Source organism: Physeter macrocephalus, chromosome 1, assembly GCF_002837175.3.
Source record: "Physeter macrocephalus isolate SW-GA chromosome 1, ASM283717v5, whole genome shotgun sequence".
NCBI classification, from domain to species: Eukaryota; Metazoa; Chordata; class Mammalia; order Artiodactyla; family Physeteridae; genus Physeter; species Physeter macrocephalus.
This window is the reverse complement of record NC_041214.2, coordinates 104,727,736-104,746,210: the sequence shown is the minus strand read 5'-3', so window position 1 is coordinate 104,746,210 and position 18,475 is coordinate 104,727,736. Positions and strand designations below refer to the sequence as shown.

The window sequence follows — 18,475 nt, the reverse complement described above, 5'->3', positions numbered from 1 at the left end:
AACACAGAGGTGCACTAGCCTCTGGGCATATTTATTAATTTATTTAAAATAGTAATCAATCTTCAACGTAAAATACTGCCAACCATTTGTGCTTGAAGTTTATTAGATATTTGCAATAGGCTGGAGCTATTTGGCATTGCCAAGTAAAGATATACTTTTTAATTTGTTGGTTAGGCAACTGCTTCTTTATAATAGTTTATTTGCGATGATTAATCATTTGAGACCTGCCTGTAGACACAAGGCACTGCATTATAAATCACGTCTTATTTTCATTCATAGAGAATGAAATGATGTTCATTTTTTTTGGACATGATTTATCATTTGCAGGTTGTATCTGCTATCTGTGTGGGCTAGGAAAAATGGATGGATTGTCTTATTAAAAATTCTTCACCTTTTGCTATTATATTCTCTGTATAGCCAGAGAAAAACCATGAGCAGGGACTATTCCATATCCCAATATTAAGCTGTAGTGAATTACCAATGGAAAGAAAGGTTATGGATGAGTTTCTTTGTTATCAGATAAGCGAAATACATGCCAGCATCTGGATTTTCAAATCATTTCATACAGGTATCATTTGATCTGGGTTTTTTTTTTTAACGGTACCTACTTACTATTTACATATACTGTCTTCTTTTAGAAGCATGGGAGTAATATAGGTGTTCTGCCTTGAGATAAGAGTTATTTTTCCTTTGATGCAATTCCTTCCAGCTCTCAGTGATATGTAATCTCAAAGTTAAAACATTTGCTGCTGTTTTATGAAAGGCCACTCTCACTGCCTGAAATGTTCTTCTGTCCCCAACCTGCTATTGTGAAAGCTGGTCACCAGGGCCATTGTCACTGTTTGGTGACAATGGTAGGTTGTCTACTGTAATCCTAATAGGATTATTCAGATGAGGCTATAAGGAAAGTTAATCAAACATCAAGAGCAAATAGTATTCAGAGCTTTAGGACCAGACTTGCATTACAATCCTAGCACTGACAGTTACTGTCTATGTGTCTTTTGACAGTTTACCTCTCTAGCTTGCAAATTCCTTATGTGCACAATGGGGATTTTAAAAAATGCATCTCATAGGGTTGTCCTGAGGGTTAAATGAGCACTGGCATAAAGAAAAGCTTTCAGAATTGTTATTTATTGCTGATATTACACATAAGGTTAGGGAAAATACTTTAATTTGGGGCTTCCCTGGTGGCGCAGTGGTTGGGAGTCCGCCTGCCGATGCAGGGGACGCGGGTTCGTGCCCCGGTCCGGGAGGATACCGCGTGCCGCCCAGCGGCTGGGCCCGTGAGCCATGGCCGCTGGGCCTGCGCGTCCGGAGCCTGCGCTCCGCGGCGGGAGAGGCCGCAGCCGTGAGAGGCCCGCGTACGGCAAAAAAAAAAAACTACTTTAATCTGTCTGAATCTCAGACTTATCTGTAAAGTGGAAAATAATAATATTTCTGCAGAATTTCCCTTGGTTTTTGATATAATGCATGTAAAACAGCACAGTATTTGGATGTAATAGGTGATCAATCATTTTATTGCATCTGCCAAGCTGAGTCTACGATATTTCTCTGGCCTCTTATTTTTTAATCATCACTGTCAATTAATATTTATTTAGTAAACAGAGTGTTAGGGGTATGTTCAGAGTGATATTCTTGGCAAATAAACAGGAAGTACAATGTATAGATTAGAGCACAGATAATCTAGGTTCTGATCCCAGCTCTGCCATTTACTAGTCTTGTGACCTTCAGCAAATTATATAACCAATCTGTGCCTCAGATTCCTTATCCATAAAGTGGGAATGCTGTAGTGCCTATCTGGTTGAATTGTTGTGAGAATTAAATGAATGAATATATACAATGCACTTCAAGTAGTACCTGACACACAACAAGTGCTAAATAAGTATTTGCTATTATCGTTCCCCAAAAGAGGGTCCAAAACACATCTTTTCAAATTCATACACACATATGCATACACACTTGCATTTACTCACTTACTTGCCTATCTACCTTGGCTGGTCAAGGCTGAATAAGAGCATGCAATAATTTACCCAATATTGAATTTAGCTGAGAGATTAGTTTTGAACTATGTGTAAAGTAGATTCTAACAAGGCAAATTATTTCCTTATTATAGGGAAAATGAGTATGACCTTGAAGACACACCAATTTATGGTAACTTAGATAATGTGGTCCCAGGTAAGTTTTATTTTTCCAGAAATTAAATTTCTTTATAAATCAATTACCCCACTTAATTCCACAAAGAATTTGAGGTAGCTTATTTTTTGTCACAGTCACATTTAAATGTTCCAATGGTAACCATAAATTCAGTATTTTTAGCTTATCATTTAGCATATATTTCCAAAGCTGCATATCATAAATCATATTGCAACATTCAGTGTAAATCAACATCCTGTTTTTCTATATTCTCTTTATTTTACTCTAGTAGTAATGAGACTAACGGAAGACCCTATTACCATGAATTTTGACACACACAGAATTCTATGAAATAAAGTTATTTCTAGAACAGTAAATGACCCAGGAAAACAGTGCTTTATGCTCTGTATATAAAAGCAAATCTACAGTGAATAATTTGGAACAAAGAAGACGTTCTCTGGTTTCCCTTGTTTTAACTGGTTCTCTTAAAGTAGAGAACCTAGGTTTACACTGATGACAAGCAGGGAAAGAGAAGCACCAAACCATCACTGAGTGGGTTATACATTTTTTTGTTCTTTTGTAACAAGTACTCTTCAATTCCCAGCATCCCTTATTACTTGAAATATCCCAACCACCCCAAAAATAAAATGCCCCTAAATACCTCAAAACAAACAGCTGTGATCTAATTCCAGAGCTCTGATGAGAGAAACTGGTGAGAGTAACACTAGCATTTAACGCTATCCTTGCCCTGTAAGAAGTTCACTTAATTCATGACAGGAGACTTGTGGGTTAATTCCTGTTGATCTCTGAGTCTCGAACACAGAGATTTCCAGTAATGGGCTAAATTTATCTGAATCTCTATATATCAAAACAGTATGAAATCTCCTAAAGTTACACACATGAGAATTTTATAGGAGTCAAGAATTTATTTAATTTTTGTCTTTCCCCCCATTGTAAAGTGTCCTCTAAGCTCTGCACTCTGAGGAATCAGAAACTATTTTTCAGGAGTAGACTATTAAAAATAATTTTCCTTCCCATTTCCCCTTGCAGAATTTTGGTGCCCACCTGTAATATCTGAGGACTTAATTTCTTATGTATTCTGGTGGCTCAAAGCCCACCATATCTGCAGTCTCCATGTCTAATGAGCACAGGTGTCACTCCTACAGGTTCTGATTTAGTAGTTCCATGATAGAGCTCAGGAACCTGCTATTTAACAAGCCTTCCAGGTGATTCTAATGCATGTTTTCCATGATCCATGCTTTGAGAAACATCACCCTATAGGCCAGTTCTCTGCATTGCTTTTCAGAAAGGGTTGAATGATTTTGAAGTACCTTGTATTATAGTAAACATATATTTTTATCTATGGGGTCAAACTGGTGCAATCCACATCTCTGCCAGGTTACTCACCGTCCTACAAGTCATTAACTCTCCTTCTTCTCCCTTTTAAATAGGAGTATCTGGGGAAAGAAAGGTACGGATGATTCAGTAAGCATCCCTACAGGATGAAATAAGTGCAGGTCTGCTGGCTGGTGGACATGGTACAAAAACCCCCAAGTACTTAGTACCAGCATTGTACACCCCAGACCCTCAAAACAGCCTGGCTGAACTGTCCTGTCACTGATTTATGGGACGATAAACATAATCTAAACCCTCTTTTTCAAAAATGGTATGTAAGGTTAAGAAGGCCTCTTGGTAAAATGTCTTACTTATGGAAAAAATTACCAAATCGTAATCATCAATATATGGTGCTCTGTGTTTTATGCCATCTGCACCATTTGTAATCAGGCTTAAAGAGAACACAGACAACCTTTTAACTCGTGGGATCTCAATAACATCTAAATGGTAGTTTAAGTTGAGGCTGTCATGTCCTACAATGGTATAAAAAAATTAATATGATCTAGTCCTTATCCCAAGTGACCTTCTTTTGTCTAATTGTTAATGCTGTAGGGCAACAGACTTCTCCACAGTCTGATCTGCAGAGCAGTTTGTGCTTCCTTACCTCTTTGTTTCTTCACAAAAAAGCCTAGTCAAATGATCCCTGAAGGTTTCACATTTATAGCTAAATGTTGTTTGGGTCATGTATTTTTATTCATGCCAGCATTTTTAATTTTTCCATTGTAAATCTCTTTTCCACTCCCAAGAACCAGTGGATGAAAACTACTATGAACAAATGAAAGCCGGGCCAGAGAGATCTGTGAACAAACTGCAAGAAGACGCCCCACCTTCACAGGTAAGTCTTGTTTTTCATATCAAGGGCCAAGTTCAGCCTAGGTCATAGCACAGCTGCATGTTTCAAGAGCATAAAAGCAGCACATTCTGATAAACATCAGAAGCAGCCTGTTAGAAATTTTGCATTCTGAATCTGTGTCAAATTCTGGAGCCTGAGCTCTAATGAAAAGCTCAAAGGCAAATAAACAGTACTCAGAGCTACACTTAAAGAGTCAAAATTACGTACAACTACAAAGGCAGTAGATTTCAGGGGAAAAGTGGATTCTCTTCCTAAAGAATTAGTTAAGCTTTTCCTTTCAGAGAGAAAAAATTACATGTATCATAGAAATAAATATAAAAGTTGACACATGCAGAATTCTCAGAAGACCTAGATGTCGGGAATTTATGGTGGATGGGGAGAAAGAGACCTTTAGTGAAAAGATAAATTAACTAACTATAAAAGACCATACTTCTGTTTTATTTTTAAAAATGAGTGTAAATTTAATATAAGTCCTATGGCTATGGTCTTATGACAAGAGATTTACACATGGCTTGTATGGAGATAGGCAGGACTAAAGCCTAAGTAGAAACAGAAAAACCCAAGAAGAAATGGGTAGTTTATGTTTTTACTACCACAATCAGTTCAGCATCCTCAGACATAGCATTGCCATTCACGATTCTTATACGTGAAGCTGAAATGCTATAAATTTCAGTTATAATGGTTCTTTCTTCTCCCCTATCTCGTCCCTTTTATTATGTGCTCTTGTGCTATTCCCTAGAAACAGTCATAGGGCCAGCATTTCCTATGCACTTGTTACATGTCAGGCTTGTATTATGTGCTTTATAGGCATATCTTTTTAGATTCCTGTAAGGGAGACAGCACGGTTATTCCCATTTGACAGAGGCTTGCAAAAGATGAAAAACTTAACCTAGAGACTCAGAAACTAAGTGGGGAGACAGAATCCAAACTTATTCCTGCCTAATAGAAAACACTCTCCTCCCAAAGATGGGTCAGAACTTGGAAACTTCCCATTAAGATAGAATTTTTCTTTTTCTTTATATGAATCTCCTAAAAATTCAAATTCTTGAAATTTTTATTAAGAAACCAAGATGTGGTGAGGTTTAAGCAAAATGTAAGGTCGTCCTCTCATGGGCAAATCTGTCATGTGATGTCCAATTAACTGTAAATGTATTTTTTAGATAAAAGATATGAAAAACTGCATGTTATAATATGATCTGCAAAATTCATGGTAATACTCATAATAATAAAGAGAAAACCTCTCAAGAAGGTTAAAATGTAACTACACCACCTGAAATGCAGAGATTCACAGCACCTTAGTTATGAAAGAACTGAGAATTCTGAGTAGAAGTGGTTGTTTAAAACATATAAATTAAACAGGCCAGCTTTATTTGTGCTGCGTCTGGTTTTTACTCAGCTGGAAATTGTGCAAAGCCTTAAAATATCTTTCAAAGTCTGCTTTTTTATAAATTATATATTTAAAGACACTTCTAAGGAGATTAGTCTTCATTCTATTTCACCCTTCATTCTATTTCACAAATTCAATTTCAAAAATTAGAAGTAATCTCTTTGGTTTTTTAAATTAATTTTTATTGGAATATAGTTGATTTACAATGTTGTGTTAGTTTCAGATGTTCAGCAAAGTAAATCAGTTATACATATACATATATCCACTCTTTTTCAGATTCTATTCCCAGATAGGTCATTACAGAGTATTGCGTAGAGTTCCCTGTGTTATACAGTAGGTTCTTATTAGTTATCTATTTTACATATAGTAGTGTGTATATGTCAATCCCAGTCTCCCAGTTTATCCCACCCAGAAGTCATCTCTTCATATTTGCTTCATTCCATTTTATTAGAATGATCATTATCATCAAAAACACTACCCAGTTAGCTACTATGATACATAGTTACTTTGGTCAATTACAAAAGCATAAAGAATCTATAATATAATGCAATAAAGCCTGATGGATAAAGTGTTTGTTGGAAAAGGGAATAAGCTTCTTGCCCTTTGAAAATGATGTGTACAGTTCAGAAGTTGTAATTTCAGTATCTAAGTCTACTATTAACTAGGAAGAGATGATCAGGAAACCTAACGATAAAATGAGTTCATGAGAGTTCCCATGTCTTAAAAAAATTTGAAGGATGCAAGTGTGAACTTGTTTCTCTTCTCTTATCCTCATGTTAAAACCCCTCACCTATTCCTCCTTTCCCTTCTGTGTCAGAAGCAACCTCTCCTCTTTCCAAAGCCAATACTCCTACTTGTGCTCTTGAGTATTTCTCCTATTTCCTTCAAGATCTTGCATATTCAATTGTTTAATTTGTCTCCATTTCTTTCTTTAAATGAATTACTATTAACCTACCAATATACACAAATCTCTGCATTATTTAAAAACAAATAAAACAAAGCTCTACTTCAACCTGTTTTTCTAATTCCTAAACTGGTTTTTACTTTCCTCCATGGTTTCCATTTCTTTTCACAGATACAAATTCTTTTTTCCCTGTCTGTATTTTCCACCCATCTATTCAAGTAAAACAACACTCTGGAAGTCACAAATGACTATTACACGTACATATTGTGGTCCTTTCTCAGGACTCTTGTTCTTTGAACTCTGCAGGACTTGATAAAGTGGACCAGTTGTCGACCAGACATACATTATTTGCTTTCCGTTGTAAGTGCAAAAACCCAATTCAAACCACTTTAGCATAAAAGGGAAATCACTGGATCATGTAACTGGGAGATGAAAGGGTGTCTTTTGGTTTTGAAATGATTGAATATGAGAGCTCTCTCCATTTCTTCTCCCTGCTTCTCTGTTACTGACTTCATTCTCTTCTATTACCAACAGACTCTTCCACTGAGGCTGGGAAAGCCACTGGAGACTCAGATTTTCTTCCTCCCAAATCCAGAAAAAGATATCTTTTCTATTTCTGCATCTGTACCTCAATCCCAAAGATGCCATGTAATTGGCTCTACTGAAGTCACATGTCCACCCTTGGGCCAACTTCTGTTGACAGGAAGATGGGTAGTGTAATTGGTTCTAGCCTGGGTTGCATGCTTAATCCTGTGCTAAGCTTGGAGTACAGCATTGTGATTGATAGGCTCTCCAGGACCAGATAGAAGAGGGAAATTTCCTAAAGGAAAATGGAGAATTTATCAAAGAAAGAGAATAGAACAAAGTGCTGGACAGTCAAAAAAGATATCCACCCCTTTGTGTTACCGAGTGCCTTTTGGTTATTTTTCTAACTTCACTGACATCTTCTCAATCTATCTAGTCAAAGGCAAAGCAGGTCTGAAAAGCATGAGGTGTATTCAGGAAGCAGTGAAATGTCCAGTTTGCTTGAAATAGAGAGTTTATGTAGGGGAGTACTGGGAATCAAAATAGAAAGTGTGGAAGTATAAGCACAGAAAACCTTGAATGCCATGCTATAAAATTCAGATTCTAGGCTAAAATTTTTGAGACATAATGGTAAAATATTGAAGTTATGCCTTAGGAAGATAACTTGAAGACAGTATATGGGCTAACTGGAAGGGTGTAGAGACTCAAGCAAAGATACAAGTTACCTATCTTCTACACAATTTTCCAGAAATGATTATTTTACAAATAAAAAGTCAGACAAACATACAAGAGAGGTTGTAAATAGAGCCAACCCCCTGCCTGGTAGAGAAGATTTAAGACATTTAACTTTTAGCATGAAAACAAGTGCCTACAGGGAGAAGCTTCTCCATGTATAGGGGTTTGTTAATCCAAATGTTGCTTCTTTACCCTAGACTCCACAAATTGATATACCTTTGGCTTAATCCTTAATACAGAATATTTTGGTTTATTCAATAGCTGTTCTAAAGTTTTAGCCTACAACTCTGATAATTTAGCCTACAGCTCTGATAACCTTGAAAAACCAGGTTTGAACTGCGCAGGGCTGCTTAAACGCCGATTGTTTTCACCAGATGCATATTACAGTGCTACACGGTGAGGGGTTAGTTGAATTTGTGGATGCGGAACTGCGGAAATGGAGGGCCGACTGTAAAATTATATGTGAATTTTTACCTGCTCAAGGGGTTGGCATCCCTAACACCCATGTTGTTCAAGGGTCAACTGTATATTAACTCTATTTGCTAATAATGTTGTAAGATAGGTACTCTCATTTTATAGCAAGAGGCTCAAAATAGTTAAAACAAACAAACAAAAAACTGCCCAAGGTCCCATGACCAGTATATTACAGAGCTGGAATTCAATCCTAAACTTTCAAACACCAAATTCAAGGTCTTGTCTTCAGGCCTATTGCTTTCCCCAAGTGTCTCTAGTCTCCTGCCCTTCTTATTCTAGTACTGACTCAGCTCTAGGCCAGAGAGGACTAGCAGGCTTTCTTGGATGCAAATGAGTATCTCCAAGACCAACCTAAAGGAGCTCAAACAGGATCTGGGGACAGGTAGGCAAGAAGGAAGTAAAAAAAAAAAAAGGAAAAAACAGGAAAATGGGAAATGCAATTCTTGCCAAATGCCAGTCATATAAATGGACAGTTAACCTTATACTTTTTTTTTATAATGTAGCAAACACATATAGTTCTTTTTTTTTTTTTTACATGATTTTAATTTTTATTTATTTATTTATTTATTGCTGCATTGGGTCTTTGTTGCTGTACGTGGGCTTTCCCCAGTTGAGGCGAGTGGGGGCTACTCTGTTGCCTGATATTTTTAATTTTTAATTTTTATTTATTTATTTATTTATTGCTGCATTGGGTCTTTGTTGCTGTACGTGGGCTTTCCCCAGTTGAGGCGAGTGGGGGCTACTCTGTTGCAGTGCACGGGCTTCTCATTGCGGTGGCTTCTCTTGTTGTGGAGCACAGGCTCTAGGCATGCGGGCTTCAGTAGTTGTGGCACATGGGCTCAGTAGCTGTGGTGTGTGGACTCTAGAGCACAGGCTCAGTAGTTGTGGCACACGGGCTTAGTTGCTCTGCGGCATGTGGGATCTTTCTGGACCAGGGATCGAACCCATGTCCCCTGTATTGGCAGGAGGATTCTTAACCACTGCACCACCAGGGAAGTCCCTAACATTATACTTCTGAGTCTCATAAATGTAGAAAAATTTGGGAGTTTTGCGGGTACCGTCAAATGACCAAGTATTAAACATATGTAAAGCAGATTTTTGATTGGTTAAATTCCTTCCTGTCATGCTTTGTTCCCAATTTAACAAATCAGTATTGTTACTTGATAGATGAAACATAGGGCAGGCACTCCCTGAGGTGAAGGCAGGGGGAGGGGCAGGTAAAAATCCATCTAAAATGTTCATGTATATTTTGAGTATAAAAAGAAATAAAACTATACACAAAGTTCACTTAAGCATTTTCCACCCCAAAGTCTTATCATCCTAATTGACAAATTTGGTAAATAAGGTAGCTGAAGCCCAGAAAACAAGCTGTGTGTTTTTTATAGGCCTTAGAAATACCCAGAGGTCATCAAAGTTAAAGAATGGCTAACAATGAAGAATTAACATACCTTTCTTTCTAGGAAACTGAAGCAAAGATATTCTATGCCTCACTAGATCACAGCTGTGAGGGGAAGCGCAGAAAGCCCAAGAAACCAAATGCCAGTCATATAAATGGACAGTTAACCTTATATTTTTTTTTTTATAATGTAGCAAACACATATAGTTCTTTTTTTTTTACATGATTTTAATTTTTATTTATTTATTTATTTATTGCTGCATTGGGTCTTTGTTGCTGTACGTGGGCTTTCCCCAGTTGAGGCGAGTGGGGGCTACTCTGTTGCAGTGCACGGGCTTCTCATTGCGGTGGCTTCTCTTGTTGTGGAGCACAGGCTCTAGGCATGCGGGCTTCAGTAGTTGTGGCACATGGGCTCAGTAGCTGTGGTGTGTGGACTCTAGAGCACAGGCTCAGTAGTTGTGGCACACGGGCTTAGTTGCTCTGCGGCATGTGGGATCTTTCTGGACCAGGGATCGAACCCATGTCCCCTGTATTGGCAGGAGGATTCTTAACCACTGCACCACCAGGGAAGTCCCTAACATTATACTTCTGAGTCTCATAAATGTAGAAAAATTTGGGAGTTTTGCGGGTACCGTCAAATGACCAAGTATTAAACATATGTAAAGCAGATTTTTGATTGGTTAAATTCCTTCCTGTCATGCTTTGTTCCCAATTTAACAAATCAGTATTGTTACTTGATAGATGAAACATAGGGCAGGCACTCCCTGAGGTGAAGGCAGGGGGAGGGGCAGGTAAAAATCCATCTAAAATGTTCATGTATATTTTGAGTATAAAAAGAAATAAAACTATACACAAAGTTCACTTAAGCATTTTCCACCCCAAAGTCTTATCATCCTAATTGACAAATTTGGTAAATAAGGTAGCTGAAGCCCAGAAAACAAGCTGTGTGTTTTTTATAGGCCTTAGAAATACCCAGAGGTCATCAAAGTTAAAGAATGGCTAACAATGAAGAATTAACATACCTTTCTTTCTAGGAAACTGAAGCAAAGATATTCTATGCCTCACTAGATCACAGCTGTGAGGGGAAGCGCAGAAAGCCCAAGAAACAGAAAACTTATTTGTCAGACAAGGATGAAGATGGGCAGGTACATGCAATGGATATCAACCTTTCTAAGACCACTTTGGCGGACAGTTTCCCACCAGAAAGCCAGGCAATAGAGGAAAACGTTCATGATGATCCCATCAGGCTGTTTGGATTGATCCGTGCAAAGAAAGAAACTGTAAACTAGCTAGACTATGATCTAGCTCAGCGATCCAGCTCTTACTGGAACTGGTTGTTAAAGAAATGAAGACCCCATATGACACAACATGATTTGTCAGGGTGATGACCTGATCGTCTGTTGGTGTGATGGTGGCTTACCTTTTATACAGAGCTTATGTTATACACAGCAAATGGAATACCATGCAAATTAATTATTTAAATTAGTTATTTGAATTCACTTAAAAAATACTGATGTCGTCAAATGTAAATGAAATCAAGTTTGCAAATTGATCCTAACAAAATCATAACTTCAAAACAATTACTCAGCGAAATAAACCAAAAAAAAAAAAAATAAAGGTTTTAAGCATAAATATGTTCTGGATCATGTTGAAAGAGAAATAAAAGTCAATGTTTTTTTTTAAACAGTTCTTGTTTCTCATCAATGTGAAACACTCCATAATTGGAAGAAATTTCTGACTGAAAGGCATCAGAGACATTAAAACATTTCTAAGAGAAGAGGGATAATCTTAAGAAATATTTTTCACAAATGGAAATATCTTTATTAGTTCTAAATATTATTGTAAAATTAATGCATATTCCTTGTAACAATAAACAGTATCAAAAAGAATTTAGATATTCTACTAGCCAGAGATAATTACTATGATCAACTTTCTATATATTCTCCTAGATGTTTTTCTGGGCATGACCATAGATATACCCACATATATGACCATTAGTTGTTTTTTTAACCAAAACAGAAAAAAGGGGAATGATTATTTTATACATATTATTTAAACTTTTTTCACTTAATAATATATTATAGATTTATTTCCACTGTTATTTTTAACTGTAACTAATGACAGTTATAATTTTAATGCCTGCATAGCATTTCATTGATGATTATACCAAAACTTAATTAAATAATTTTGAAGTACATTTAGCTCATTTCCAATCTCTGTTTTTTTGCTTTTACAAATAACATCGTAATGAGAATGCATCTCAGCACATATTTGGTACTTGTCTGACTTCTCCTTGAGGCTAAATGGAAAAGAATTGCTGCTTTAAAAGGTGTGCATTCTGTAAGTCTCTACAGAATATATTTCTGAAAGACCAAGAGTTCAGTCAAAGCGTGTGTCCTATTTAAACTCATAAGTGCTCTTAAATTGCCCTCCAAAAAAAAAATTTTTTTTTTAAACTTTCTATCTCTCTCCATTTGGAGTAGGCATTTAATTCGGTCTCAAATCATCACTGACCAAGAAAATTGTACATGACAGCTATCAGTCCTGCCCTCTGACCAGAGCTTAGTCACTCTTTCTTCAATTGTTTGTGGAACTCCTGAGGCAGTTTATGTACTAAGTTATACAATGATGAGGGAAACTGAGACTCTGCACCCGTTGAACTACAGGCTAGGAGAAAAGATGAGTATCAGGTTAACAAAGAAAAGTGTAGCTACTAGTAAGAAAAATACTATTAAGAAAACAGAAGAAAGAGATGATGGAGAGAGGGCATCTCTGAAGAAGAAATTTTAATTCTGAGAACTGAACAATGAGAAGAAGCCACCCAAGTAAAGAGAGGAAGGAAGAGCACATTTTGTGGAAGGATTCTATCCATATTTGGAAGTGCCTACTTCTGTCAATAATTATTTTCCATTATGAACCTGTAGAAAATTAAATGCTGACAAAGTAAAATATTTTAAGTTGTCCATAATGCCATAGGAAAGACAAAAAGTACTAATATTTAAGGGCAGAAGAAAAGGAATCAGGTTTCTGATTCCAGAGAAGAGCCAAGAAAAACCCACAAGAAATAGAGTTAATAATTAATAATTACATACTGACTTTAAGTTTTTATGTTTAATTTAAAATAAAATCTTTGCTATCATATATGTTTATGTTGTTGCATTTCTATATAAACCATGGTTCAGTAAAAATAAAGTTAGATTGTATTTTTGGCAGTTGTTTTTTCCTGTAATTATTCCACATCATTCACTTACATTATTTACCTGGCACCTGGAAATATTTGAATTTTTTGCCTCTGGTTTATATCATTTGAATTCCAAAATATTTTAAAGTTTTTTGTACCAGATATATCTGATGCCCATTAGTCAGAAAGGTTTTTAGCTACAAATTTTAATTCTTTGATATAAGGCTTTTCAAGTTACCTATTTCTTGTTGAGTGAACTTTGTAAATTTGTGTCTTTTGAGGAATTTGTCCCTCTCATCTAAGTTGTTAAATTTATTGGCATAAAGTTGTTCAAAATATTCTCATATTATTCTTTTAATATCTATAGAATTTGTAGTGATTTCACTTCTCTTTGATACTGATAATTTTCTTTTTTCCTCATCTAGAGATTTATCAATTTTATTGATTTCCTGAAGAACAAGTTATTGTTCACATAATTTTTCTATTGTTTTTACATTTTCTGTTTCATTGATTTACCCTCTGATCTATATTACATCCTTTCTTCTGCCTATTTTGTTTCATTTGTTCTTTGTTTTAGCATTTTAAGGTAGAAACTGAAGTCATTAATATAAAACTTTTCTTGTCTAAAATAGGGATTTAGTCTCATAAATTTCCCTTTTTAAAAATATTGTTTTGCTTTACCTGCATCCCACAAACACTTTCAATTTCCCTTTTGATTTCTTCTTTGACCCATGGGTTATTTATAAATGTATTGTATAGTTTCCAAATATTTGAGGATTTTCCAGATCTCTTTTGTTGTTGACTTCTAATTTAATTCTATTGTGGTCATAGAACATATGACTTGAATCTTTTTATATTTATTGAGCCTTTCTTTATTGTCAGAATATAGTCTATCTTGATGGATGATGGTGTACATTTGAAAAAAAGATGTATATTCTATTGTTGTTGGTAGAGTGTTCTATAAATGTCTATTAGGCCAATTTGGTTGATAGAGCTTTTCAAGTCTTCTATATCCTCACTGATTTTGCCTACTTGTTCTATCAATTATTGAGAGGGGAATGTTGAAATCTCTGACTATAATTGTACATTTGCCTATTTCTCCATACTATTCTGTCAGTTGTTGCTTCATGTTTTTTGGAGCTCTATTATTAGGGGCACACATGTTCAAACACACTATTTTTTTGATGAATTTAATCTTTATCACTATGAAATGACCCTCTTTATCCTTGGCAGTATTGTTTTCTCTGAAATCTACTTGGTCTAATATTAATATTGTTATTCTAGCTTTTGATTAATGTTAGCATGAAATATCTTTTTATATCCTTTTTCAACCTAGTTACATCTTTAAATTTAAAATGCATTTTTTGTAGGCAACATATAGTTTGTTTTACTTTTTTAAAAAATCTGGTCTGAAAATCTCTCATTTAATTGGGGTGTTTAACCTATTTTCATTTAATGCAATTATTGATATGGTTGGGTTAAAAGCAACACTCTTGATATCTGTTTTTTATTTGTCCCATCTGTTCTTTATTTTTTCCTCTTTTTATGACTTCTTCTAGATTACATCAGTTTTTTTTTTATGATTCCATTTTATCTTCATTGTTGGATAATTAGTTACAAATCTATGTTGTGTTATTTTAGTAATTTCTTAGTTATTAATAAACATCTCTAACTCATTACAGTCTACATTCAAATGATAAAATACCTCTTTAAATCTTAAAACAGTGAAATTTTACTTCCCTCCTCTGACCTTTGTGCTCCGGGTTTTATACATTTTATGTATTATTTTTTACTTTAAAAGGACAATTATGTTTTTAAAAGGCTTAAATAATAAAAAAATGTCTTCATGTTTATCCCTGTAGTTAACATTTCTAGAACCCCTCAATGCTTTGTATAGATGCAGGCTTCCATCTAGTATCATTATTCTTCAGCTTAAAGGACTTCCTTTAACATTTATTTTTCAAGCCTGCTGGTGATGAATTCCCTCAGCATTTATGTATCTGAGAAAGTCTTTATCTACCTTCATTTTTGAAAGATATTTTCATTGGGTAAAAAATTTCAAGGTTGAGCTGACTATATGTTTCTTTCAGTGATTTAAAGATACTGTTCTATGGACTTCTTAGTTGCATTGTTTCTGAAGAAAAATTTGGTGTCATACTTGTCTTTGTCCCTCTGTGTTCTTATTTTTCTCTGATTGTTTTAAGATTTTTTTAATCACTGGTTTTAAACAATATGCAATATTTCTTTAAATATATTTTTTATCCCATTCCCCATTTCCAGGTTCTTCAACTACTTGCAAATTATCCCACATTTTACTTATGTTTATTTCAGTCTTTTTTTTCTGTGTTTTATTTTGGATAATTTCTCTTGCTGTGTCATCAAGGTCACTAATTCTAAAATGTCTATCTGTCAATAATCCCTGAGAGATATTTTTAATCTCAGACAATTTAGTTTTTATCTCTATAAATTCAGTTTGGGTATTTTCTTCCTGCATCTTTCATGTCTCTATCAAACATGTTTAATCTTCTAACTTCTTGAACATACTGAATACAGTTATAACAACTGTTTTAATGTTTTTATCTAATTCTATCATCTGTCATTCAGAGTTTCAACTGATTGATTTTTCTCATTTTGGGTTGTATTTTCCTACTTTTAAAAATTCTTGGTAATTTTTCATTAGGCAGAAAATACTGTGAATTTTACTTTGTTTGGTGATAGATATTTTTGTAATCCTATGATATTCTTGACTTTTGTTCTGGAAATGGTCAAGTTACTTGGACACAATTTGATTCTTTAGAGTCTTGCTTTTTAAACTTTGTTAAGCAGGACCAGAGTAGGGTCTTGCCTCAGTAATAGGCTGAATTTAACTTAGGTGAAAAGCTATTCTGACCCTCATGAATTGTGAGGTTTTTCACCCCAGCTGTTGAAAACAAGTACTATTCCCAGCCTTTTGTGAGCCATAGGCACTGTTTACTCTTTTTTCTAGGTCTTTCCCCAAGCTTTGGTAGTTTTCTTACATGCATGCACTGATCAGTATTCAGCTGAATCCTCAGTGCAGACTCTTTACACATCTCTAGAGTTCTCTCTATATGCAGCTTTTTCCTATTCAGTACTCTGCCTTCTTGGTTTCTCTTGACCTTCAGCTTCATCTCCTCAGTTCAGGAGATCAGTGGTCAATACTTATACTCCCTCTACCTGCTCTAGGGCCTGAAAACTTTCTCCAGGCAATAAGATAGGGCAATAGTAGGGTTCACCTCATTTATTTCCCATCTTTCAGGGATCATTTTTCTTCATTGCCTGATGTTCAAAGTCTTGAGTATCATTGTCTCATATACTTTGTCTGGATTTTAGTTGTTTAAAGTGGGAGGGAATATATTCAAGTGAGAGGATAAATCCAAGATGTTATTCTATCTTGATGAGAAGCAGAACCCCAAGCACCTCATTTCACTTTAGTGTAATTTTACAATATATTTTTAGTGTAATTTTGTGTAATTCTATAACCTAATCAGGACTCTTTGAAACGTTAATAAGCTATGAATTACTGATCATCATGCAATCATTAAAAATATATATATACTTCACCTGTGACAGTTCTCAGAGATTATGTCCCAGGAGGAGTATCATTATAAACTTTCACATTTCAACTGAAAAAGAAAATGTACAGAAGAAAATATAGAGAACATTTTTGACTAGAAAAACAGATGAATTCTAAAGTCTTAAGATTTTCACTGAAAATATCTTAAGGTCCCAAAAAGTTCAACTTAAATCTCAAGAATAGGAACAATAACTCATTTTCCTTTGGTATTAAAGGACTTATTTCTAGCAGAGTAAAGGCAGGATGATTAGTTTTGAAATATGCTTAAATCTCTTTGAGGTTTTGCCTTCACTTGATAAACAGAATTGATAATTTATATTAAGACAGTAAACAAAATTTAGAGAAGATAACAAGAAAGAATACAAATTTGGCAGATGCTCTAGTAATGATGCTTGCTGTTCCTTTAACCTCTTCTGAAGAAGCTGCCTTACCTACTCATAGCTTCTACCACCTAAGACGTCATGGCAAGACAGTGCATCCTCTGAACCAATCTATAGACTGGACAGTTATCAGTGGGGTCTGAGCCAAAAGGATGCTATTAAACAGAATTGGGGCCTTGGGAAACAAGGCACAATTGCAAGAGGACAGAAACTAAGAGTAAACACAAGGAGATAGTTGGTAGAGAATGGAATTCAAGACTCTATAAGTGGTCAGATTAATTAGAAAATCAGTATAACAACTATTATTTATTAAGAACTTACTAAGTGCAAGACACTGGTCTAAGTACTTACCTGCATACATAATTTAATTATGTAACACCCTAAAAGATGGATGCTATTATAATCATAATCTTACAGATGAGAAAACCAAGACTGATAAAGATTAACTTGCCCAATATTGCACAAATAAATTATAGATTCAGGATTTGAACAAGCAGTCCAAGTCCAGAGCTGGATCTGTTGAGAGGCTGATACCGTCACAGTTGGTTAAAAGCACCTTGGGCCCTAGTTTTGGATTGTCCTTACACCCTACCTATTTAATCATAATGATCTCTATTTCTAGTATTTAAAATCAAAAGAGGCTAACTAAAACAAATTGAAAAAAAGTTTTTCTTAAAAATGTTGAAAAATAATGAAATTTATGGTATTTTTCACAATACTAAGAACCTCTCTAGTTTATGACGAATCTAAATATAAGTCCACTTAAATGACAGTCTGTAGCTTTCAATAAACACCAAGACTTCTACCACAAAATGTTCATATTAAAGTGTTTTTTACAAGCTAGTATTTTATTAACGTCACTTGCCTTTAAATACCTAGGCACTTATCAGTCTTGTATCCCAATTTTAGGGGAAAGAAATAGATGTCATTGCTTCGGTGATTTTGGATGCTAAGTCAAGTTCAATCCCATAAAAGACAAAATCCAAAACAAACTTGCAAAAAAAAATTCCAATGTTAAAGCTAAAACCTTGTTTTGTGCTCAATTTTGTCTAATTTTGAACACAGAGTTGAACGTTATCTCATTTAGAATCAGAGAAAATTTTATTTTAATCAAAATGAAAAGAATGGAATAAGAGTTTCAATGAGTACTATCTTTGGCTGCCTTTGATATAATACAGAACTCTCTTAACAAATCAGTATCCGTCACCAACCTTGAGAGTTAGTAGATATTTGGTTTGGTTTTATTTTCATCTAAATTGATTGAGACAGTAGTTGGTAGATTAACTTTAAAAATTGGTCCAACTGTTGAGTAATAAAAAGGTACCATTAGCATTTTAACTTAAAATGTATAAATATTTTTTATTAAACTTTTGATGTAGGGCAAGACCATTTCTTAAGAAAGCCTATGATAGGAGTTCCATGCCATCTTATATAATTCTCACTGCCCATAAAACACTGTCTATAGCCCCAGTTTTAGTTTCTTTAAAGTGAAACAAGAACTTAAAAACATTTGTGAT

The 18,475-nt window shown here is 35.0% G+C and overlaps 1 protein-coding gene across 1 annotated transcript in view; it reads left to right on the top strand.

Annotated features, from left to right (window-relative positions):
- TRAT1 (T cell receptor associated transmembrane adaptor 1) overlaps nt 1-11,091 on the top strand; it is a 29,869-nt gene extending 18,778 nt beyond the window's left edge. The window contains exons 4-6 of the mRNA XM_024120324.1: nt 2,114-2,175; nt 4,275-4,363; nt 10,837-11,091. Coding sequence (XP_023976092.1) covers nt 2,114-2,175; nt 4,275-4,363; nt 10,837-11,091 — 406 coding nt within the window. The remainder of the gene's footprint in view (nt 1-2,113; nt 2,176-4,274; nt 4,364-10,836) is intronic.
- The last annotated feature ends 7,384 nt before the right edge of the window (nt 11,092-18,475 follow it).